General features: G+C 54.0%; 1 protein-coding gene and 1 long non-coding RNA gene across 3 annotated transcripts; one reads left to right on the forward strand and one right to left on the reverse strand.

Annotated features, from left to right (window-relative positions):
- Positions 1-4,200: 4,200 nt before the first annotated feature.
- On the reverse strand, positions 4,201-10,966 carry C1QL1 (complement C1q like 1). Its single transcript, XM_072780915.1, has 2 exons — positions 10,277-10,966; positions 4,201-4,890 (listed from the first exon to the last, which is right to left on the reverse strand). The coding sequence occupies exons 1-2, from the start codon at positions 10,871-10,873 to the stop codon at positions 4,711-4,713; spliced, it is 777 nt and encodes a 258-aa protein (XP_072637016.1). The 5' UTR covers positions 10,874-10,966; the 3' UTR covers positions 4,201-4,710.
- Positions 10,967-11,272: 306 nt separating this feature from the next.
- LOC140607547 (uncharacterized) lies at positions 11,273-21,482 on the forward strand. 2 transcript variants are annotated; one of them, XR_012009517.1, is made up of 3 exons: positions 11,273-12,822; positions 13,938-14,106; positions 20,858-21,482. It is a non-coding gene; the product is annotated as an uncharacterized lncRNA (long non-coding RNA). The 2 variants fall into 2 exon arrangements; XR_012009516.1 differs by lacking the exon at positions 20,858-21,482 and having other exon boundaries at positions 11,273-11,521; positions 12,762-12,822; positions 13,938-15,896.
- Positions 21,483-24,250: the final 2,768 nt, after the last annotated feature.

Below are 24,250 nucleotides of genomic sequence, written 5' to 3' on the forward strand. Positions count from 1 at the left end.
GGCCCCGTTTTATTTTTTTTAAGATTTTATTTATTTATTCATGAGAGACACACAGAGAGAGGCAGAGACACAGGCAGAAGGAGAAGCAGGCTCCCTCAGAAAGCCCAACGTGGGACTCGATCCCGGGTCTCCAGGATCACACCCGAGCGGAAGGCAGGCAACCAACCCCTGAGCCACCCAGGCGTCCCGGCCCCATTTTATAGATGGAGAAACTGAGGCTCAGAAAGGTCATATGTCTTTTCTTGAAACACTGAGCATGGCCAGGATTTGATCCCACTTCCGTCTCTACTTGCTGCATGTCTACTGGGTTCTGCTGTCTCTGGTTCTAGTTGTGCTCTGAACCAACTGTGGCAATCGTGGCTCCCTCTCAGGGTCTAAGTTTTCCCGGCTGCGTAATAGGAGTACCTGTTCGGTGGTTTTGCTTCCCAGGTGGAACAAATGGGAGCATACTGAAAGCATGAGGGATAGCCTCCCCTTTCTCCCTTCAGCTCCCCACAACCTCTCAGAAACCCTACCACTCCTTCCCAGTTCCCAACATGTGTAGACTTTTCACTTCCACTTTATTATCACTTCATTTGTAGGATTTTAAGGTTTGTTACCTAGAAGGGAGCGGAGAGCTCACACCTCCAGTTCCGCTTTTCAAATATACCTTCATTGCTTGTGAAAATAACCTTATTAACAGCATCTAACCTGCTGCAGCTTATGGGGGCACTCATAAATAAATGCAGAAGGAACCAGGGCAGGGGAAACAGCACAGCTAGCTGGGATAGTGCAGCCTCTGTGCCCCTGGGATTTTCTTCTAGCCCTTGGGGTCCTGTTGGGGTCAACAGAGCACAGGTGAGGCCTCAGTAGCCCGGAGCAATCGGCTGCATTCTCTGGGCCCTTGCCTCCTGCCTCCTCCTCTGGTGTTCAGAGATCCTCCGGGAAAGAGCTCCCATGCCTCCACAGCTCCCCTGTCTCCTGGATGCTTGTCCAGGATTGATTCTCCGGGCAGCTCCCCCTCAGAGCAGTAAATGGAATATCGGTTACCAGGAGTGAGGCGGGAGGCAATTAACCCCCAGACCTTGCCGTGGCAGATGTGTTTGTAGCAAGCTGAAGCGGCGAGCTGAGCGCACCTGCCTGGCCGTCCTGCAAAGTCATCCAATTAGGACAGTCCCCAGCGGTGGGATCCTGCTGTCCCCTCTGGTGCCCATGACCCCAGAAAGCAGGGCAGCCCTAGCTCCTAGGGCTAGCAGCTGCCTGGGCACAGGATGGCCTACTGTTCCTTGTGTGGGTGAGCTCCAGGGGCGCCTCCATCCTAACACCCCCCTGGCAGGGACATTATTCGTTAATTAATCACACATCTTTCTAAAGGGGAGGCAGTCTGGGGAGCTTTCTTCCTTCCTTCCTCCAGAGTGGGACCTCCATTCTGCCTGTCTGGCCTCCTTTCTACCACCCAGCTAGTCCTGCCCCCCTAGAATGTTCTTGTGCCAGAAAGTTCTTAACTGAGGAGGAGGAGAGACACATGCCCTGCTTTCAGGGAGCCCCCCAGTCTGAAGGGAGACACAGCTTCTGCTTTCACAGATCCCCCAGTTGGATGAAGAGTCAGAGTCTGTCCTTTGGGGAACCCCCAGTCCCAGGTCTTAGAATGCCCTAGTTTAATAGAAAAGACAGTATCTACCCTCAGAGCCACTGAGAGGAGAGCCACAATCTCTGCATCTAGGACCCCCCCTCCCCCGATCCTGGTTTCAGTGGAGACACACACCTTACCCTCAGCTTACAGCTTACACTGTCTTTGAGGATCACCAGTCTGATGGAGGACACAGAGATCTTGCCTTCAGGAAGCTTCCCATTCTGATGGTGGAGACACAGTCCTTGCCCTCAGGTATCCCAAGTCTGAGGGGAAAAAAATAGACTTTGCCCTTGGGGATCCCCTGTCTGATGGGAGAGACACTTTCCAAACAGTCCCCATGCCCCCTGCCCTCCCGCCCCACCACCACAGCTGGGATGCTGCCTGAGTGACTTTAGAATACACTTGGTACCCTGCAAAGGAAAAAAAGTCCTTGGCTTCAGTCCAGTCCTAGTTATGCCACACACTTACTGCATGACCATGGGCAAGTCACGAATTTTCTTTGGACTATGATTTCTTCATCTGCAAAATGGAGATATTAGGCCCATCTTTCAAAAACGACATGAGGATTGTCTGGTCACCAGAAATAAAAGCAAACAAGCCAGCCAGGCACTCCCTACAGAAATGATTAACATGCTTTTTATTGTAGCAGAGGTCCCAGTCCAGTCCCTGTGGCCTCTGGGGAAGGGTAGGAACCCCCCAGGTATGTGGCTGGGTAATGCCAGGCCAATGTGGCCATTAAAGAATCATAGGGGGCTGTGGGTGGCACCTAGGGCAAGGGGGAAGCGCCTTCTAATCTAATCACTTTTCCTGAGGAAACTCTCATTCCAACCAGACCTGCCAGGGGTTTTATTGGGTTTGTGGGGACCCGCGGATTTCAATCTCCAGAACCCACAGGGAAGGAACAAGCATTAAGCTAATTTTATTAAATGGCCACAGCTGGCAGTAGGGGGAAGAAGGGGAGAGAAGGGAGGATAAAGAAAGTCATTCAAGGCTGCCAGCCATGACAAGGGTCCATACATGGGGCCTGACTGGGAAGGAGGCCACCCCTCCTTCCGGTCTCTCCAGCTGAGCTGGCTGGGGGAGGGGAGGCCAGGTGGGACTCTTGCTCAATATAGAGCCTTGGGTCTCTCCAACAGGCTCACCCCATGGCTGCAGCCCAGTGCAGATGCTTATAAGTCCGTCCAGCCTCTGCAGGGCAGGGGTGGGGGTGGAAGGGCTGTGCATAGCAGGGACAGAGCTGCCTCAAAGCCATTCTTCCTCCATTCTGCTTTGGAGATCCCAAATCTCTATGAAATATAGCATACTAGCTAAGAGCAGGGTCTCTGGTGCAAATACTGATGTTTGCCTTTTCCTAGCTCTGTGACCCTGGCAAGTTATTAACCTCTCTGAATCTGTTTTCCCAACTGAAATGGATAAAATAACAGTACCCGTGTTACAGAGCATTCAAGCATTTCCTGCCAGTCTACCCCACCCCACCCACGTATGTATGAGATAGTATTTATAAAGTTCTCATGTGGTACCTGACGCAGAGTGGGTGCTCTCTAAATATTAGCTTTTGTGTTTTTTTTAAAAAGATTTATGTATTTATTTGAGAGACAGAGTGTGTGTGTGTGTGAGTATGCACGCACAAGCAAGAGTGAGGGTGCAGGGAGAGAATCCCAAGCAGCCTCCACACCCAGGGCCCAATGTGGGGCTGGATCTCAGGACCCCGAGATCATGACCTGAGCTAAAACCAAGAGTTGGATGCTTAACTGTGTCCCCAGGCACCCCTGAATATTAGCTATTTTATTTAGGAATGCCCTAACTGCAAATGTCAGGGTCCCAGTTGCAGGAGATAAGGGAGGCAGGGGCAAGACAAGGAGACTCAGGGTGTTGTCTTCAAGGAGCCGGGCTTCTTGGATTCAAGTGCAATCACAGAACTTAGTGACTGTCGCATGAAGAAAGATATTTCATCTCCCTGGAAGAACAAAATCTACTCACCCAGACTCTCAGGGCTCTTGGGAGGCTTGAGTGAGATGCCATACCTGGAAGTGTTGTGCAAACTTTCAGTGACGTTATAAATAATAAAAGCTGTGTTTATTGGACATGTGCATGATACCTCTTGAATCCTCAGTCAAGCAAGGTAGGACTTGTTACTTAACATTTTATAGATGAGAAAACTGAGGCCCAGGTGAAGTGCTTAGGCCAAAGTCAACCAGCTTTTAGTGCAAAATACGTTCCTGTCATTGCTGTCACTAACCCAGAGCTGGAAGACGAGTGACTTGCCCAAGATCACACACAGTGGTACCAAATTGAGAACCTGGGTGTCGCAGTTTAAACCTTGCTGATGCCACCTTCAAGGACAGACAAATGGAACATTTCCACCATGGAAGATGATGATGCAACTGGGCTGCTTCCCATTTCTGCTCTTGGGCTGTGGTGAGCATTGGGCTCCTTGGACCACCTCCTCCCAGAGCAGCTCTGATTCTGGCACCTGCCTGCTCCCAGATCCACCGGAAACTTCCAGCAGACCCCTTTCCTTTCTGGAAGAAGGCAGGGTTCACCGTCCCCTCCTGCAACTCCTCTCCAGGGCACAGACCCAAAGCGAGCAGGGTGGAAGTGTTTTTATTAGAGCTTTGGTCAGACGGGGCGCAGCCGGGTCGGGCTTGGGCTTTAGCAGGTGCTTGGACGCTATCCAGCCCCAACCCACCCCTCTCCCAGGAAGCGCCACCCTGGAGCCGGAGGGCAGCGCATCCGAGCATGGGCAGCAGGGTCCTCGCCGAGACCTGTCCCCAGTCTGGGGCGGGCTGGCGAGCAGGGTGAACAATAAACAGTCCTATTGTACAAATATACAGCGCGGGAGGGGGCGGGGGCGGTGGACACCGCCTCCCGGGGGCCGGGACGGGCGCTCTGCACCTGGCTCTGCGGCGAGCGGGCAGGAGAGCCTAGCCTGCGGCCCGGGCGGTGGCGAGGGCGGGCCAGGGGCGTCATAGCCGGGGAGGGCCCGCAGACAGGGCTGGGGAGCCGGGGGCTGGGTTGTCCTCAGCCCGCCGGAGGGGAGTCCCGGGGTGGGGGGTGGAGGAGGGTGTAGATAGGGGATGGAGGAGGACGCGGGGAGCTCAATCGGAGTAGATGATGAAGCCGGAGAACGTGCTGTATTTGTTGCTGTTGCCGCCGTGCGCTTTGCCTCCGTCGAGCTTGATGAAGACCTCATCACCCGCGTCCAGGTGCAGGATCACACTGTTGCTGGCATAGTCATAGTTCTGGTCTGCGTCCTGGGCTATGGCGCTGGCCCGCACCTGCGGGGGGAGGGGGGGCGGGGGGGATAAGGGGGTGGGGGAGTAGGGGTGGAGTGTGTGAGAGGGTAGCGGGGAGGGAGGGAGAGAAGTAGGGTTGGGGAGGGAGGGGGACTGTCAGAGGTAAGGTAGCCACATGGGGAGGATCTTGGAGGCCCTAAAAGCCCCGCCTTCAGCTCTCAGCCAGCTTTTCTCTGGTCATCCCCCCCTTTCCAATCATAACTGTGTATTTGGGGACCTGGTTATAGAGGAGCCCTGGATTTCTAGGGCAGGTGTAATCTGGTTCTGAATTAGGAATCAAGGTGGAGCTGGCCTCCTTAACTCCTTTAGGTCTTACCGGCTGGCCTGCTGAAGACCTCAACAATGTCCCTGAGATGTCCCAGCCTGGAGCTCCCTCTTTGCAAAGAGGAATTCTCTGGAACACCAGAGGATGGGGGGCCATACCTTATCTCCTTATCATTCCTTCCTCTTTGCTTTAATTGTAACAACAATGCCTTATATTTCAGCCATACCTACCTGTTCTTACATCAGTGGATGGACACAAGGGTGCACCTTGGTTCCACGGGTCAAGAGGCTAGACTAATGCCAGGCTGCTACTAGGCAACCACCCTAGTACTAGAACCCAATCTTTAAACTCCTTGTCTGTACTTCATTCTGGAGTCTTTCGCACTGGAGCAGTGAGATGGAAGGTCTGGTAATTATTTCCCCTCCCAAGGCTCAGATTGAGCCTGCAACTGGCCTCCAAAGAGCTGTCAGTTATACCTGTGATTCTTACCCCACCCAAAAGGGACTTCTGGCTCCTCCTATGTCACCCCAGGGTGGTAGAAAGGAAGTAGGTGGGAAGAAGAGAATCCAGGCTTTACATCTTTCTGTGATCCTCAGGTGGATGTGATATCTTTGCTGGCCCTTGTTTTGATGGGAGAAGGGAGGGATGGGCAGGATGATGAAGCAAGAGAGCACCGGCATTTAGGTGTGAAGCCTGCTGTCACTTTTGGGGGCTCTGACTATAATCATAAGATATTGAGGGGGTTGGTGGTGGACAAATGCCCTCCAGGAATTCCTCCCCAACAACTGAGGCAACACAAGGCATCATGAGCCAGAGGATCTGGGGCCTCTCCAGGATAGCCTGGGTGGAGAATGGGAAGAGAGGGACCATCTCCAAGGTGTTGAGAGGAGGCTGCATTGAGGGGGTTCTCCCAGCTGGGCTCCCATAACAGCCCCTCTCCATCCTTCCCCTTCCCCGAAGGTAGCTCTCCTAAGGGCTGACAGTCTGGGCTGGACCAAGTCAAATTAGGGGAAGGGCCCATTCTCCTTGTTGGGGCGGGAGGAGGAGGTTGCAGGTCAGCTGTGCCAAAGCTGCTGACTCAGCAGCAATGCTGCAATAGGAGGACCCAACACATTTGCATGCTGTCTGTCAGGTAAAGTCCAGATCCTTCCAGCCCCTTGTCTGCCCTCAACCTCTTTCTTCCTCAACCAAGGAAGGAACAGTTTGGGCACACTTAGCTGGGAAAACTCACAGTTCAGCTAAAGGTAGAGAAAATCAAATGAGAGGAAGAGGCTGTCTGTCAAGAAGCTCAGTTTCTCTGTTTAGAAAATGGATGAGAAGATCCTGCCTCACCACTGCAACCTTTATAAAAGCCTTTTGATGGTGAAGAAAAAAAAATTTTAATCTTGATGGGCCTTTGTGCTACTAGGCAAGCGCTCAAAGCAAGCAGCCAACTTCTGTATTGTTCCCTGGGCCCTAATCCTCATAGTATTTATTATTACGCATGCATTTCATTATCTTTGCTAATAAATTACTACTAATAACAATTATTTTTATTACCCAGATTAATTTAGCCTTAACTCATTAAAACAGTGTGCTTCTTAATAGCCAAATCCATTAGAATACAGTCATCTGTCATCAGGAATCTCCTGGTGATGTGACAGGCATCAGAACTGTTATGCTTATGTTTATTATTTATTCATCACCATGATTGTTGCTGTGATTATCCTAATTATCCATGGAGGCAGGGAGAATTTATGCCCTTCCATCCTTAGACGGTGGGGAATCTAGGAGTGGAACCCAGGGGTCCTGATTCTCTGCCCAAGACTGGAAACTGTTGAGACATCTAACTCCTCCTGGGGGCCAAGGGGAAATTTGGGGAATTGAGGTTGCCATGGAAGCAAGAAAGCAAGTCTGAGACTTGTCACAAGGGGGCGCTGTAGAATCACTTCCTAGAGTGCTGCTAGAAGGGAAACTGAGGCAGTGATCTGACCAGGGCCCTGGTTGGAGGAGAGGGGACAACCCAGGAAACATGCCCCTGCCCCCTGATCAATGCTAGAGTGTTGGATGTGCAGGAGTGGCTCCCCCAGGCAGCCAGCTTGGCCCACAGGGCATACTTGTGCTGTCCCACATTTATTGGGTCCCTGCTGTGCTAGGCACTATGCTCTGTGCCCGGAAAGATATTCAAGGCTAGAAAAGGGCAGCAGGAGCCCCTCTCCCTCTGTCAGGCATTAGGCTGAGCTCCAGTGAGGAGCTCTACATGAGAGTCCTCAATGTATATGCTACTCCACCTCTCACCTCATTCAGGCCCTGTTGACCAAGCCCTTCCCCATTTGTAATATTCACCTTTCCAAAGTTCCTGCCCTGGACAACTGGCACCCTGGTCAAGGACCCTGGCCCATTCCCACACAGCCTCCTCTCTCCTGGCCCAGTTTATGAATTTCATGTCTTTCCTGATCCATCTGAACTGGGGACCCCCAGGGCAGCTGCAGGGAGCTTACCTCACTCAGGGCACCACCCCCAACCTACAGCCCCTTCCTCAGGCTCCTCAGATCTCCATGTCCTCATGAGCAAGGCTTGGTGCCACCAGGTTGGGCCTCAGGCATGGATGGGGTGGGTGCTCCACACCAGGCAGGAAGGTAGTGACTCCCGCTCCCCGTCTTGTCCAGGGAAAGGCCAAGGAACAGTGTCAGCTCTGCCTTCCTGAGGAAATTCTGGAAGCCTTTCTGCAGGCAAGAAGCCAGGAAGGAAAAGCACAGAGCCCAACACTGCCACTGGTCTTGAAGGCACGGGAGGCAGAAGCCCCTCGGTTCTGTTCATGTACATTGCCCAGGACCATCATTCTTTCTCTGCTCACTTGAATGTCCCCTTCTACCTCTAAGCCATCCTTTTCCTACCATTGATCTTTTTATTTTCTCACTAGCCATGTCTCCTCACCTTGGGGACTGACCCAGGTTCGCAATCCTTTCCCTTGACCAGGTTGGTCTGGGTTGGGGCAGGCCCCACTGGATCATTCCCTCCAGCTAACACATTTGGGGACCAGAGTTGCCAGCTGGGCTCCCAGTCTTCCTCTGACACACAAATCGCTGGTGTGTATTATGTGGTTACTACTCTCTCTCCTGCACAGACCACAAGATCCCAGAGAGCAGGTGGATCAAACCCCACTACCTGGCTCCAAACCTGACTCCTAGTAAGGCTTCAAAATGAATATGTGGGATGACTTGTGAGATTTAATGAGTCTTGAGCAATCCTGATCATGTCACAAAGGATGTAGGGGAGAGGAGTGTAGGCCCCACTGTTTTGTCGGGAGGAATGGTCTGGGTCACTGTTAAAAATGCTGGGTCTTGAAACCCTTCGTTAAAGCCACCTCCCTTTTTCTACTAGCCTGTGGTCCCACCTCCAGCGAGTACCTCCTCAGCAGGCTCTGCTGAAGGGGAAAGAAGAGACTTTGAGATGGTTTCACCTCCCAGTGACTGAAGCAAGTGCCCCTTGCCCAAGCACACATCACCTTTGGGGTCACATCGTGCCTCATCTCTGAGGCCCTGCTGCAACCGCCTGAGGTGGCGCACCAGGTCTAGGGCCCGCTGGTGGTCTGGTGACTAGCTCCCTATCCAGGCAAAATGGGCCCCGAACCCCCTGAAGGCTCAGCTCGGGGCCAGCCCAAACTTTCTTTGGGAAAGGAAAAGATTCCATTGATGAAGGTGACATTGCTGCATCCCTTATTGGTGATTAATAAGGAGAATCGTGGGGCTGTCTGCAGAATGAGCCCTCCCTGGATACTGAGGCCTCCCTTTTGGTCAGGAACCAAGGACAAAGAGGAGAGATGTGGGAAGCCTGACAAACACCAGTAGGAGAGAGACACTCAAGGAATAGAGAGGGATGTTAAGCCCAGGGGACAGAGGCCAGAAACCCAAGAGAGCTGGGTAGGACTGGTAGACACAGGAGAGAGATGAGGAAAAGAGAGTAGGAAAAAGAGGCAGGCAGGAGAGAAAGAAGAGGGGGTAGACTTACAAGTGCCTGGTAGTATTCGTGCTTACTCCCATGCCTGTCCTCTCCCCCACCCCCCAAGCCAGGTTCTATCTCGGGGTAGTACTGCAGTGGGAAAGCTTCCAACAGGGTCTTGGGTCCCAGTCGCAGGAGATTCCTTTCCAACTCCCACCATGCTAGCTTTAGTTTGGACCCTTGCTGGTCTCTTTTTCCACTGGGATGCTCTGCCTCACTAGCCACCCCCCCTCAACCCCCGGGGGTGGGGGGCTTGGCCACCATGGTCTGGGAGTACAGGAAAGGGAGGGGGTTTCAAAAGGGAAGGGAACTGGGCAAAACTGTCACCCTGTGGCGGAGTTAGGTCGAGGTTGGCCCTGGGGCAGGAGTTTCAGAGAAAAAGCACCATGCACTATCCTCCCAGTACCACCAGCCTGGCGCCAGCTTCCGTCTCTGGGATGGGAATAGGGAATGCCCCAGGAGTCAGGAGCAGCAGCTGCAAGATCAAGGGAGGGGGAGTTTCCATCTCTTTGCCCGGCCTCAGGAGGAAAAACTTTCCCCCGGAGGCGGCTTTCTTGCGCCTGTAGCTCTGACACTGTGGGAAGCCAAGCCACCGGGCTGCCCCATGTTTTGTAAGGGTTTCAGATCTGCCCCGTGGTCCCTTCTCAGGGACGGAGGATGTATTGCAGCTAAAGCTTTGCGCCCCTGGCTCCCTTTGCCTGTGTCCAAAACATCTCCTACAGCTTGCCTTCTAGGCTTGCGCGCTTAGCGGTGCGCCCGGACGCCCGCGGGCGCCAGAGGCTGCCTCTCCCCAGAGCCCGTCTTTGCCCTCCCCTAATCGCCCGCTGGTATCAACCACAATCCCAGCTCTCAGATATCGCTTCCCAAGGGCCAAGTCCCCAAGGACCAGTCCGCGCGCCTGGGAGCCCTGCGCTCTGATTATTTGGTATTATCTCCCGCATTCCCTTGCCGCGCGCCGGTGCCCAGGAACCGAGGAGTTAGTGCCAAGCGGTCCACCGTCCCCGCTTGTGATGCCTAAGCGGGGCTGCTGTAGGTCGCCACCTGTGCCCGCCGGTACCCATAGGTCCCGGGCTCCCTGGGTGCCCTGCCCCCAGGCCAGCCCCATGCCCCCGCCGGGCCCACCTGGCCGTTCTTGCAGAGGTCCGCCCACATACTGGTGCCGTCGCCGCCGCGCATGAGGACGTGGTAGGTGAAAAAGTAGGTGCCGGGAATGTTGCACGTAAACTTGCCGCTGGTCGCGTCGTAATTGTTGCCTAGGTTGGTGACCACGTCGTCGAACTTGAGCACCTCGTAACCCTCGTGAGGGTTCTTGAGGCCGGCGTAGAAGGCCACGCGTGGCACCGTGGTGTAGGTGGCCGTGCTGATGGCGCCGCTGCCCCCCGCACCCGGTAGCCCGGGAGGGCCGGTCTTGCCTGGCTCACCCTTCTCCCCGGGTGGCCCCACAGGGCCCGGAGGACCTGGGTCCCCGGGAGGCCCCGGGGGGCCCGGCTTGCCTGTGCGGCCCGGTTTCCCCTGGGGGCCCTGCACCAGCGTGGAAGGCGGGGGCGCGCCGCTCTGCTCGCTCAGGGCGTCGCCGCCGTCGGGCCGAGCGCCGGCGCCGGGGCCCCGCGCGGGGTAGGGGTCGCATACCATGCGGCAGGTGCCCAGCATCTCATAGTGGCCGTCCGGGCCGCCCGAGCTCACCAGCACGGGGATGAGCACCACCAGCACCAGCAGCATCACCACGCCCGCAGCGGCCGCCAGCAGCGTTTTCCGGCCGGCGCGGAGCCTGGGGAGCGCCGGGCCGCCCGGCCGCGCCGTCGGGGCAATGGTGCCGGCGGGCGGGGGGCGCGGGCAGGGCGCCCGCGCTCAAGGGCGGTCCGGCGGGGCTGCGGGCATGGGGCCGGGCCCGGAGCGCCGCGCTGCGCTGGATGCGCCGCCGAGCCCAGCCGCCGGCTCCTGCCTCGCGCCTCCCTCCCGCTGCGCGGCCGGACTGAGAGCGGCGGCAGCCGCGTCCTGCCGGGCTCCTCCCGCCTCCTCGCGCTCGGGCCACCGCCCCCTCCGCCCCGCCCCGCCCGCCGGCTCCCGGCCGCTCGGCGCCCGTGAGGGGTGGGGCTGTGGGCGGGGCCAGCACCTAATTGGGCCGCTGGAGGTAGGACTCCGCCCACCGAGGGGGCGGAGCCACGGAGATGAAGGCCAGAGCCGGGAGAGGAACCGGGAGACTGGGCGCTGGAGACTGACACTGGGAAATGCGGAGGATGCTTGAGTCTAAGAAATCGTAGAGTCTCCTATAGGGAAGGGGAGAATAGGGACCAAGACCGAATGGAAGAGACGGCCACAGGGAGAGCTAGCGAGCGCCGAGGGAAGCAGAGAAGAGAGGCCTCGAGGGTTGGTTGCGAAGAAAACCGAGGAGGCTCTAGGGGCCATGGCACATAGGGGGCGGAGGCCGGGGTGGACAGTTCCCCAGCCTGCTGGGGATGGAGAGCAATTGAGGGGAGTGTGGAGTGGGGAGTATGGAATTGGGAGCAATGAGGGAAGAGAGTGAGAGGGAAGAAGAGAGGAAGGCAAAAGGAAGATGGGGAAGGGGCCATTCTGCACGGGTCTTCACAGACCATTAGTCCAGGAGATATAGGGATCGTGTGCCTGTCGGAGTGTCCAGCGAAATCCCGAGTAACTGACAGCAGCTGCTCCTCCTCTTTTCTGGCTCCTGGCTGTTCCCTGGCCCCGTCTTCCTTCAGGACGGGCAGGATCTTTTACCCATACCTCCTTGCCTCCCTGTTCCTCATCGAGCTCCAAGCCAGACAAGGCTGCTTTTTCCTGGGAGTGGGCTGGTCCTCCATTTTCCTCTGATCACTCCCCTTATTCCTGCGTTTAGACAAGAGAGAAATGGGGGCCCTAAGAAAGCGGGCATTCCGCCTTGTTTCTTCATTCTGACCAATACCAACAGTCCCTGGATGGTAACTCCCTTTTCCAGCCTTCAAGAAGGGAAATTGGTCTCCCCCAGTCCCTCAGCAGCCCCCTAACTCTTCTCCCCATCAGGTTGCATGAGGCAGTCCTCTTCCTCAAGTGCAGTAAAGTGTTGAGGTTGCATAAGTGGAAATGTGTCTGCTTCCATCAAAATATTTGTCACATTATTTGAGGCCCCACTCATGCTGCTCCATTGCTCCTCCTTCATCCTCCTTTATCCAGCCCACCATGGAAGGCTCTGCCTCTGGAGGCCTCTGGCCCCTGCTAAAAGATGACCCTTCAGCCTCTTTCTTTTCTCCTGAGAGGTCCCCTCCCACCTCACACTCTTCCCCTGCTGACTGGTCACAACTGTCCTTATGATTCTCTGGCTTTCTCTACCCTAGGATGAGACTGCTTACCCCCACCCAGAGCTGGGAGGAGGAAAGGGACACGAAAATATCAAATAAGGGGCTATGAGAGAGGACTTTCCAAGCCCTGATGGCAGAGCCCAGTTGGAGGGACCCCCAACCACCAAGGAGGGAGCTAAACCAATTCAATAAATAGCATTTACACTGGGCTTACTGTGTGCCAGGCCCTATCTTGAATGCTTTACATACAAGATCACACTGGGTCTTTACATCAAGCCCTAGAGGTAAAACTCATCACTTTTCTCATTTTACAGATGGAGAACTGAGGCTCTGGCAAGTGAAGAGATTTGACCAAAGTCACACAACTAATAAGAGGTAGAGTCGGGATTCAAACCCGCAATCTGACTCCAGGCTCTTCCAACCCGGGTGGTTGGGTCTCTAGGTACTGTTCAATGTCCAAAGGGAGGAAAGTCCGGCAGGAGGGGGGCGCTAGGCGGAGCAGCTAGACCCCCAGGCTCAGGAAGAGTAGTCCTCAGCTGTCAATAGGCCTCCTGTCCCCCCACCTTGGTCTCCCCCAATATGTCTCTTTGAAGAGCGACAGGACTGGTGACCCGAGGGACAAGGTGCGCGGTCTTTAGCGTGCGATTTGCACTGTCCCCCTCCGGCAGGTTCTCACGCAGAGGGGTCTCCCGTCTGCTGTGCACCCGCAGCCCTCCCAGCACCTGCCGGGAAAGCGCGGCGGCGCCCCAGGCCGAGGACGAGGCGGGAGCGCCCTCCCCCCCACCCCCACCCCCACCCCCATCCCCGAGCTCTCGGGGCGCGCTCGGCGCTGCCAGGCGGCCTGCCCCCCGCCCCCCGAAAGAGCGCCCGCTCCCTGGCGCGGTGTGGCGTCTCTGTCAGCCCAGCCGGATTCTCCCCGCTTCGCTGGAGTGGAAAATAACGGCTTCAAACTTTGCAGAGAGGAGCTGGTGCCAGCACTTTAATTAACAGCCATCTTGGCCTGTGAGCCTGGGCCACCGCCTCCCGCCTCCCCCCGGGCTCGCCAGGCCCCGCCTCGGTCCCGCCCAGGTCCCCCGAGTGAGGCGAACCCCCACCGCGGTGTCGGGGCACCCGTTTTCCTTAGGTGGGGACGTGAGGACGCGACCGATTGGGGGGCGGGCGCTGCCTGAAGGGGAGTCCCCCAGTTTACTGACTGAGGACCCCCGAGCCCTCCCACTCCTCCCACCCCAAATTCTCTAGAGCTTGGCTGTTGAGGATTCTAGAATTAGAGACCTGCTTAGGATAGTCTAACCTGCAGCACCTCAAGTGTTCTCCAGAAAAAGGGTTGTGAGAATTCAATGAGATAATGGGTGTAAAGCCCTGGGCTCAATATCTGACCCTGGTTATGCACCCAGTAAATGGTGGCTAATATAATTATTGCACCCCCAGGTTAAGAATGCCCTTCCACCACCCTAGGCCTTGGGTTTCCTTTTCTTGCCTTCTTCCTACAGGTTGCAGTGTTTGGTGTAGGATAGGAAGACAGTGGCCTATGCTTCTAGGTTCAGAGACAAGACTTAGATGAGTGAAGAAGGACCCCTGGTGCTCTGGCATTCTAGCCTCCTCCTCAGCCACCTGCCCGCAGGGGGACAGGGGAACCCAGGTTTACAGAAGGGGAAAGAGGTGAGCCTTGTTAGAAAAGAGGGAGAGCAGGACTCTCCCCCGCTGGGATGTTGCCATGCTGGGAGCTAAAGACCCAGCTTTGCTTTCCTTCCTGTGAGGGGGAGCCCCACCCCACTCCTACAGCCCCTATCATTTTAGGGGTGGGGGGGTACTGGGCATTATGGGTGTGCGTAAAGTGAGTAAGACTCTCCATTTACACATGGCTGACTTTAGGAAACCAGGTGGCTGCTCTGTGGTATTTTGGGGTTCTTTGAATGAATGTGAGTGGGTGTGAATATGTAAGAGACAATTTGTGTTAGTGTGTGTCTGGGTTTGTGAGTGATGACGGGGGTGCTATGCCCTGAATCATCGGCTGGCAAATCTGCATTCATTTGTCCACTCATTGCAAACGTCGATCTAGGCACTGTAATGTGGTGGTGCCGGTGCGCCCCGAATGAGAAAGACCTAAACCATACCCCTGAGGAGCTCACTCTTTGACAGGTGACTCAGGCAGCAAGCAATGGTAAATGTTATGATAATTATTAACGTTCTTCCGAGCACTTACTAAGGGCAAGATCTTGTTCCAAGTGGATTATCTTATTTAAATTTAACAACCTATTATCCTGGACTTAAAACTATTACATGGCTTGTATCATTTAATATCAATAACCCCATGAGGTAGGCAGTGTTATTTTCCCCATATTGTAGCTGAGGAAAAACTAAGGCTTGGGATGAGGTTTGTACTAGGCGTTAGGAAGCACAGATGAAAACTCCCTGCCCAGAGGACTCCAGGAAGACTTCACAGGGGAGGTGGAGAGCTGGGAAGCAAGAGGCAGAGGCAGGCTTTCCAGGTCATGAGGCCCATCAACTTGCCACATGTGCTTGGGGAAGTCTCATCACATTTAAGGCCTTTCATTTATTTCTCTGGGCTGGAGAATTGTCCAGGGGAGCTCTGAAGGGCTGTGATTCTCATATTAAAGAAAACATCCCACTGTCATCTATTAAAATACTTAAAATCCCTTTACTGATATTTTAACTCAGACCCTTCTAGATCCTCCATTGGAAAAGCCTCCATGATTTCAGCCCCCTTTGGAGAGGGAATATTTGGTCAAAAAGTGCAGGGGGAATGGAAGTGGTGTTATGATTTCGGGTGAAGGGCCAGGACACACCTCAGTGGATTGAACCAGCGGGGGGGACTCAGAATTCCTCAGTCTGGCTGGGGCTCAGAGGTTGGTGAGGAACATTCTTCAGGAATGTCTCCCCCAGGGATGCCTGGGTGGCACGATAGTATTGGGCTCCCTACATGGAGCCTGTTTCTCCCTCTGCCTGTGTCTCTGCCTCTTTCTCTGTCTGTGTTTCTCATGAATAAATAAATAAAATCTTTAAAAAAAAAAAAAAAAAAAGGAATCCCTCCCCCAGGGATGCCTGGATGGCTCAGCAGTTGAGCATCTGCCTTCAGCTTGGGGCATGATCCTGTCCGGGGATCGAGTCCCGAATCAGGCTTCCTGCGAGGAGCCTGCCTCTCTCTGTGTGTCTCTCATGAATAAATAAATAAATAAAATCTTAAAAAAAAAAAAAAGGAATCCCTCCTCCAGCTCCATAGCAGGAGGAGGAGTGAGTGGGATTAAGGGGGCAGAGCCCACATACCCAAGTCATAGTCAGGTTTTCACATGTTCCCTCTCCAGAGAACTCACAGCTTTGTGCCTGGGGGCTCCAGAGACTTGCTCAGGCCTGGAGCCTCCTGCACCCCCCACCTCAGACCAGCAGCCCCCTGCTGCCCATCCCAACCCAACACCAGGGAAGCAGCTCTGAGAAGGCTTGGGATGTGGGACAGGAGACCTATTAGGAGGTGCCTCCCCTCAGCCCAGCCTGCATCTCCCAGCTGCATGTATAAGTAATGAGGCTCTGCAGCCCCAACAGGAACCAATATAATGGCGGGTGCGCAGGGTCAGCCTGAGAGACAGATAGCAGGACATGGGAGTGACAGGCAGTGCAATTATGCTGAACCTCTTGCAAAGGCAGCAGGGAGAAGGCCCCTGCCTGGCCAGCAGTGTCCGCATGCCTCTCGCCTCCTCATGAAGGCATTGACTATTCCAGACCACCCCCCACCCACCAACTCCCAGGCTAGGTGGTGGAAGGCCAGGAGGTGGACAAGGATTAGGAAGAGGGCAGTGGAGGAGGAACTGGGCTGATGGGGAGCAGCTGATTTTCCTGGGTTCTGGGGAGAAAGCCCCCTGCTCCCCAGATTGACTTTTTTTGGGAAGCTCTGTCTCTCATAGGAATAGCCTTCCCCAGGCATTCTTACCCCAGGAGACCTAGAACTTAAGGTCTGGAAAGGTTTTAGAGACCTCTCCTTTGACAGACAGGGAAATTGAGGCTGGGGGAGGCAAAGTAGCTTCCCCAGGGTCATGCCTATCTGAGGCAGAGCCAGATGGGAGCCCCTTGAACTCTTTTCAGGACCCCACTGGTGGGGGTCAGGAGGCAAGAGGAGGAGGGCTGATTGCTCACCCCTGTACTAGGCAGTCCCCACGGACCAGTGGAGGTTGCAGCTCAGAGAGGTCTGACAGCTGGGTGTGGAGGTTGGAACTCTGTCTGCAGTGCAATCCTCAGAGGGCCCAAATCAACCAGGGTAGGGGTAATCCAGTCACATTTCCATGTTCAGGGGCTCATATTGGAGCACCCTATATCCATGTATTTGAGAACGGAGTGGCTGAAGATCTCTGAGGAGGAAGAGCCAGTAGACCAGTGGAGCCGAGCAGTGGGTGCATAGTAAATGTTCATTAAACCAAACCCCTGAACACTGCCAGCCTCAAGGACGTGCAACCTGTGTGCTGACAAAGATTCTGCACTCAGAAGGGATCTGCGCTTGGTTTTATGCTTTGCTATCATTGTCTGGAAGTTCTTAACAATTTTTGAACAGGGGCTCCACGTTTTCATCTCATGCTGGGTCCTGTAAATCACATAGCTGGTCCTGCCCCTGAAACAGAGATGTGGTTTATTCTTGGAGGGCTCCCCTGGCTTTTCCCTGCCCCAACCTCACCCCCAGGATATCCCAAGCAGAGGGGAGCACAGAGCCAGGAGAAGCTGGCATTTGAGGGCTTCCCAAAGGTCTCCACCCTACGACGGCTGACGGTGCACAGGTTGGGTTGGGAGAACCCGGCTGCTCTGACCTGCCAGTCCCCATCCCATCCATAGGCCTGCACTTTGCCTGTCTGTCCATCTGTGTGCCCATCACTGACCCAGGTGGAGGGGGGTGGAGTGTATGAAGGTGGGTGCCAGGACAGAGAGCTCCTGGTCCCAGCTGGAGTCCCCTGTCCCTTGGAGAGACATGGTTCCTTTGCTGATTGGCCCCTGCTAGAGCAGAAGGGGCTGGCAAGGGGTGGGGTGGGAGGCTTAATTAGCAGCTTGAGCCCAGGCAGCAGGCAGTGGGCTCAGAGCTGGCTGACTTTTCCCGCTATAGATCTGCTCTCCAGGAGAGGCACTAGCCGGCTGGTTTAGGCTCTGGCTGGGCTATTTTAGGAATATTCTTAACTCTTCCTGTGCCACTGCCATCACCGGACATCTCTGCCGGCTCCAGACTGTCCTCCTCCTGGTCCCTCCTCCCCAGTCCATGCTTTTCCTCTCTGGCAGCTGAGAAGATCACGGTTTTCTCTGAGGTGAGGCCAAATGCCTCTCGCCAAGGAAAGCTCCCATCTCTGGCCCCCCCACGAACTCCCCTTTTTGCCCTGCCCTGTGTCGTCTCCCTCTTTCCTTCCTTCATCATGGCTTTGGCCTAAGGAGACTGGCAGATTTCAGCATTTCCCTAGCTCCTTCTTCTTGCCCTATGAAGTTGGGATGGTTAGGCTCCCCCGCCACAGTGAAAACAGCTGGCCTGGGCCCCTGAGAGAAGACTGGAAGCCACAGTCCTGACCTCTACTCCCCTCACCCCACCCTGGATGGCTCAGCAGTTGAGCATCTGCCCCCACCCTGGCAGGCCTCTGCCTGCTGGTCTTTAATGCCCTATTAGGGCCAAGTTTCCAGTTGGATGTCCCACACAAGCAGCCAGAAACCCACAATGTCATGAGATTCCTGCTCCCTACATTCTTCTCCCACTCCAATTCCTGGCTTCTTGGACAAATCTAGGTCAGGATATAGGTATTACCTAGGCAAGGCCAAGGGAAGTCCTACTGGGGCCCAGGAGGGGCCACCATTAATAAATCTGAAATTCTAAAAAAGATATTGAATCAATCAATCTGAAATTCTGGTTAAGATAGGGGAAGAGATCTCAGCTTCCTCAGTGTTGGGGATTCCTGTGTCTGAGCTAGGTGGCCCGGGTCACCTTGGACTTTGATATCATCCCCCAGGCACAATGTCTTCTGGGTCTGGAGGTTGGGAGTCACCACCAAGTGCTGTTGGGAAAGCTCGACTTGAAGATCCTGGCATATGGCTGATGATTCCGTACAAATCCTCACGGGCCTATGTTGTGCCTGATACTGCACTGGACACCAGACATAGAGGATCAATAATTGATAGTCATTCTCTGCCCCCCCTGCATAGTCTCTTGGGCTGGTTCCTCAGGGTGTCTGACCATCAGCCTGGCCTGGGGCAAGTGAGCCCTCTCCTGGGTCTCACCTAACATCACCTCTTCCAGAAGTAACAGAGCTGGCTGGGGCAGAGCGTGAGGTCCGATGGAAATCTTTAGCTCCTGCCAGGGTCTACAGAAGAGGTTCTTGTGATGGGAGTCGCCCATCGAGCTGCAAGTCCTCAGCCTCCAGTTTGGAAGGATCCATATAGATTTATCAAGGTGTCCTGGGGAAGATTCTGAGTTCAGAGAGACTATACCCTCTAGGGACTCAGGGAGAATTCTGCATCTTTTTAAAAGTAAGACCTCTCCCTTTACCCCTAATGGAGACATTAATAGGAAGCAGGAGATTGGCTGTAAAGGAGCCCCCACCCCCCGCCTGTCAGGTAGGAGGCTTCCTGAAGCAGAGGAGCTGAGATTTCTGGCTTCACAGCTCCTGATGCAGACACACTGGGGTATACGGGCTAATCTTTGGCAAAACTGCGAGCTGAACCCAGGAGTGCTGGCCCCCTGCCTTTCCAGTGCAGCCCCGCCTTTCCATCCCCCACCTTCCCTCCCTTTCAGCTTCCAGGCTGGGAGCCCCAGCTGGTGGAGGATGTCTTGCTCCTCAGCAGCTGGGATTTGTAAATATTTATAGGAACACGGAACAGATCAGTGGCTGACAGGCCCAAGGAGCGGGCAGGGGCCCTGCCTGGAGCTCAGCAGCTTCATTCCCCCTTCCCCACACCCTAACCTGATTTGAGGGAGCCCAGGATGACAGAGATGGGGGTGATCAAGCAGAGCATGGGGCCGGCAGCCTCCACATTCAGAAACACCAGCTCAAAGGATGCATTTGTCTCTCAGCCGCCACTGGGCACTGCTTTTACACTCAGAGTTGCTCTCATTCTTCCAGCACCCGGCCAGCTCCCACATGCTCACACACCCATTGCCACATTGACCTGCTTTCACACATACCCTTTCAACACTCAGGTACATTCACTGTCATGCTCACATGTGTACACACGCCCTTTCTGACATCCACACTGATCTCTCACACACATGTACTCAAACCTTTGCACACACACTAACTCACACTCATAATCTCATTGGATTCCCAGGTCCGAGCCACTGCCCACAGGTCTTAATCACAGGTCCTGGGAGAGAACCTCCTGCTTTCTGTCTGAGGTGGGCTCTGCATGTGTGCTTGCCTGTACAAGCACTGTAGGAAGCAGTGGGGCCCTGTGGTCAGGGGGTGAGGAAGAGGGAGGAGGAGTGGATAGAGGTGGGGACCAAAAGCCATTCAGAGCTGATATCAGCCTGGAACAGAAGCAAGACAAAGGCAAGACAAGGAAAAGGAGACTGAGCTGGGTCAGGGCAGATGAGGTAGGAACTGGGGACAGAGGGCCCCCCTGGATAAGAAGCTGTCACATTCTTGCTCCAGTGGCTTGTGAGACCAGCACCACCCCCCAGCTGGAGCCTCTCCCCTCTGGATCTTGTCACTGTGGCTTTGCTTTGCTGCTTGGGCAGCCGGGAGTGGTGACAAGCAGAGAAGACAGTGCCTAGGGCAGCTGGCTGTGCCACTCAGGCCTGGTTGCCAACTCACCCATCACTGCCCATCTCATCACCCACAGGGGCCCAGATGAAACCAGTGACCAGCCCAGCTGCCCTTACCTCACAGGACCGCAGCAGGGGAAGGGAGGCAACTGGACCCTCTTTTTCAAAAGACCTTGCCCAGGCCCCTGGCCACTGAGTCTGAGCTTGGGAACCATGGGCTCTCTGTTCCCAGGTACCCAGGATCCACCAGACATGGACAGGAACCTATGCATGAGGCAGGGGCTTGAGGAGGGGGTTGGGAAAGAAAGCCACCATGAGGAGCCAAACATGTTTTTGGTAGAAACTTCTTATTTCATCTGCTTTACCAGGCACAAGAATGACGTCCTCACACCCTGTGCCCCCCGGGTGCTGTGTTAAATAATCATCCCTCTTCCCTAGGGTCTGTCTCAGGGCATTAGTTCTAGGGCATCAACCAGTCAGTTTGTGCTCTGAAATCTGAGAATGACCATTTCTATAAAATCAGAAAGGCAAAATAATAATAATAATAATAATAGGCAGCGAAAATTGCGTTGGCTACTGTTTTCCTGTTTTTCAATCGTCAGTGCAGCCTTCTACCCAGCTTTTGACGTCCTGATTGATTCATGCTTTCACGGGTTCATTCATGTATTTGCTCAACAGGCATGATTCATCCAGGTGCCAGGCTCTGTGCTGCGTCCTGGGAGCCAGCGCAAAAGCCAGACTAGGCTCTTCTTGCCTGTGCGGTATTTAGAGTTGATCGAAGGAGACAAACAAATGCACAACAAAGCATCATGCCCCCAGGAGACCAGGGAGCAGTGTCCATGCGCCTCGCCTGAGGACCCAGATGTCCTGCTCTTCCAGCTGAATGCTTTCAAGTGACGCAGAATCCTTGTCTCATCCCAGGGTTAACATCCCCTTCTCACCCGTCTCCCACATCTGCAGGTCTCCCCTCCTGGGCAGCCAGACCATCTGAGGATGGTGGACAGAGTGTGAAGGTGAGACTGAATCTCAGCTTGGACACTCACTGGCTGGGTGACCTCAAGCAAATCATTCATCTCTCCCAGTCGCAGTGTCCTTCTCAGTTAAAAGGCAGTAACTAATACCCATCACAGTGGTACCAACAGCATCAAATAAGATTAAGTATATAAAGCACCAAAGATGGTGTTTGGTGCACAGTAGGGTCTCAATTTATGCTAGCTCCTCCCTTACCCCCTTTCTAGTGTCATACATTGCATCTCTTCTCACTGGCAGGGGGAAGAAGTTTGGGTGGGGGGCACGCAGGAGAAACCAGCAGTTCATACACTATGAATCTATGCTTCAAGCCATCCTCCTTGGAAGTCCAGATCTGCTCTGAGGGGAGCCTCTTATTTAAGAGGGTAGAGAGGCTGGCTTTACCTCCTGGACTATCTGAATATTCCAGAGATACAGCTCTTTTCTTCATCCTGTTTCCCCTCTCTCTGGCTCTCAAATTTTAAAAAGGATTATTGTGTGTGTATGTGCTGGTGAGATGGTGGTGGTAATGGAGGTGATGGTGGAGATGGTGTTGGTGAAGGTGAAAAAATAGTGATAGAGGTGGTGATGATGGTAGTGGAGGTGATGATAGTATTCGTGACGGTGAAGGTGGTGATGAGGGTGGTGGTGATGGAGGTTATGGTGGAGGTGTTGATGGTATTGGTGATAGTGGAGGTGATGATGGGGAAAGTAGTTGTAGAGGTGATAATGGTATTGGTGGTGGTGGTGGTGGTGAGGATGGAGGTGATAGCGGAGGGTGGAGGTGATGATATTGGTCATGGTAAATGTGGTAATGATGGTGATGGAGGTGGTAGAGGGGATAATGGTACTGGTGGCAGTGAATGTGGGGATGGTGTTGGTGATGATAGAGTTGATGGTGGAGATGTTGATTGTACTGGTGGTGGTGAAGGTGGTGACAGTGGAGGTGGTGATGGTGAAGGTGGTGTTGATGGTGATGGAGGTGGTGATGATGACGGTGAAGGTGGTGATGGATGTGATAATGGTACTGGTGGTGGTAGATGATGGTGGTATGGGAGCTCTTTTCAGAACCCTGTGCTTAGATTTTGAGAGCTAGAAAAGGGCCCAGTTCCAGCTAATCTACTGAGGCCCTACTATGTGCCAGGTCCTGTGGTACTTGCTTCATTTCCATAGCAATACACAGAGATTACTGTCTCCTTTTGCAAATAAGGACCCCAAAGCCAGAGATAACAAGTGACCTGGTTATGAGCTCACTGCTAGAAAGACGTAGAGAGATGTATTTAAACCTTGGGTCCTTTGACTCCTAGCTCCATATTCCTTCTCTAGACCATCATGATGCTACTACCTATGTTTCATAGCAGGGGAAATGGAGACCCAGGGAGGTTAAATGCTACACGACCTGATTGGCCCAAGGTCATGCAGCAGTTAGAAACAAGGAGTGACCATTTTCTCTTTACTTCTAGGTCTTAGCAGCCTTTGTATCACCAGGGACTGGGTTCTCACTGAGGAGGATGGGAGGACCATCAGCACATTACTCCTCATGCCCCTGACAGAGGCCCAGAGTCCAGACCTCCTCAATCCTCTGGAACAGGCTCTGTATCTGCTGTCCTCCTGGCCCTGCACACTGTCAACTCAGTCTCCTCCACTAGCTTCAGAGTGAGAGTGACAGATACCCAGCTGCTGCCTGACCCATTATACTTGACATCTCCTCCCCCAGATCTGACTGTGAGGCTCCTTTGGCCTGGGCACCATGCTGTAGCAGCTCTGACTAACATTGAGAAGGAGGGACCAGGGGCTGGCACCCTCTATGGATATCCCTGTCTGAGCTCTGAGGTGGTGAGCATAGGGGTCCAGCTGTCTTGTTCTCCCCATTCTTTTCTGGTTCTAGACCTTAGTCTCCTGCTTAAAAAAAAAAAAAAAAAATGGTAGCTCCACCTTGAATCACCAGGAATTAGTGAAAAAAAGGAAGAAGAGTGAAAGAATTGTACCTAGATTGCATTGTTCAGACACTTCCACCCTCAGGAAGCCTTCTGGGATTCATCCCACACAGTTTCACTCCCTCTGACCCCATCTCAAAACTATGTAACTGACTCTAAGTCTTGAGTCACAGGGATGATGATTTTGGAGGCGGTGGTGGTGGTGGTGGTGGTGATGTTGTTGTTGGAGGTGGTAGTTATGGTGGAGGTGGTGGTGATGGTGGTAGAGGTGGTAGGGGTGGTGGAGGTGGTGGAACTGGTGGTGAAGCTGGTGATGATGGTGGTGCTGGTAGGTCTGGTGATAATAGCTCTTGTATGATTAGAATAAGATAAGGCCTCCTGGAGCTGGGGGGAGGGGGAGAGAGCTGGTGGTTGGCTGATGACTACCTTCCCCCACCTCTTCCCCACCTCTTTAATAACAGCTACTATTTATTGTCACCCATAAAACAAGTGCATGCTCAGTACTTTATGTGTAATCATTCATTTAATCCTCCCAACAACTCTGTGAGGCAGTCACTAATATTTTAGAGATAAGACAGCTGAGGAGGAGCGCCTGGGTGGCTCAGTGGTTGAGCATCTGCCTTTGGCTCAGGGCATGATCCCAGGTCCTGGGATCAAGTCCCGTATTGGGCTCCCCAAGAGGGAGCCTGCTTTTCCCTCTGCCTATGTCTCTGCCTCTTTCTCCGTGTGTCTTATAAATAAATAAATAAAATCTTAAAAAGAAAAGAAAAGAAAAAGACAGCTGAGGCACAGAGAGGTTAAGTAACTTGCCTAAGGTCGTACACCTAGCAAGTGGCAGAACCTAGGCTCAGACTCAGCCACAGCCCCACACTAGAGTTTTGACTCCAGAGGCAGAACTCTATACATACAAGAGAGCTGGTGGGTGGGTGTGTGCGTGGGGGGATTTAAGGGGCTCCACTGTCTTGAGGTTTCTATGGCCAAGCAGTGACATCTGGCTATCTTCTTGCCTCCATCGCTCTTGGGAGCTCTGACAAGGGAGGTGGGGATCATGGATATGTGGAAGAAGTCTACGTTCCACCAGTTGGTGGTCACAGAATAGGGGAGGGGAGATCCTTCGCCTGGCCAA

This window comes from Canis lupus, chromosome 16 (genome assembly GCF_048164855.1).
Source record: "Canis lupus baileyi chromosome 16, mCanLup2.hap1, whole genome shotgun sequence".
NCBI lineage: Eukaryota > Metazoa > Chordata > Mammalia > Carnivora > Canidae > Canis > Canis lupus.

Coding starts and splice junctions, on each gene's coding strand:
- C1QL1 (XM_072780915.1), bottom strand. CDS start 10,873: ATGCTGCTGGTGCTGGTGGTGCTCATCCCCGTGCTGGTGAGCTCGGGC. Junction 4,891..10,276: donor ACCTCTGCAAGAACGGCCAG/GTGGGCCCGGCG, acceptor CTCCCCCCGCAG/GTGCGGGCCAGCGCCATAGC.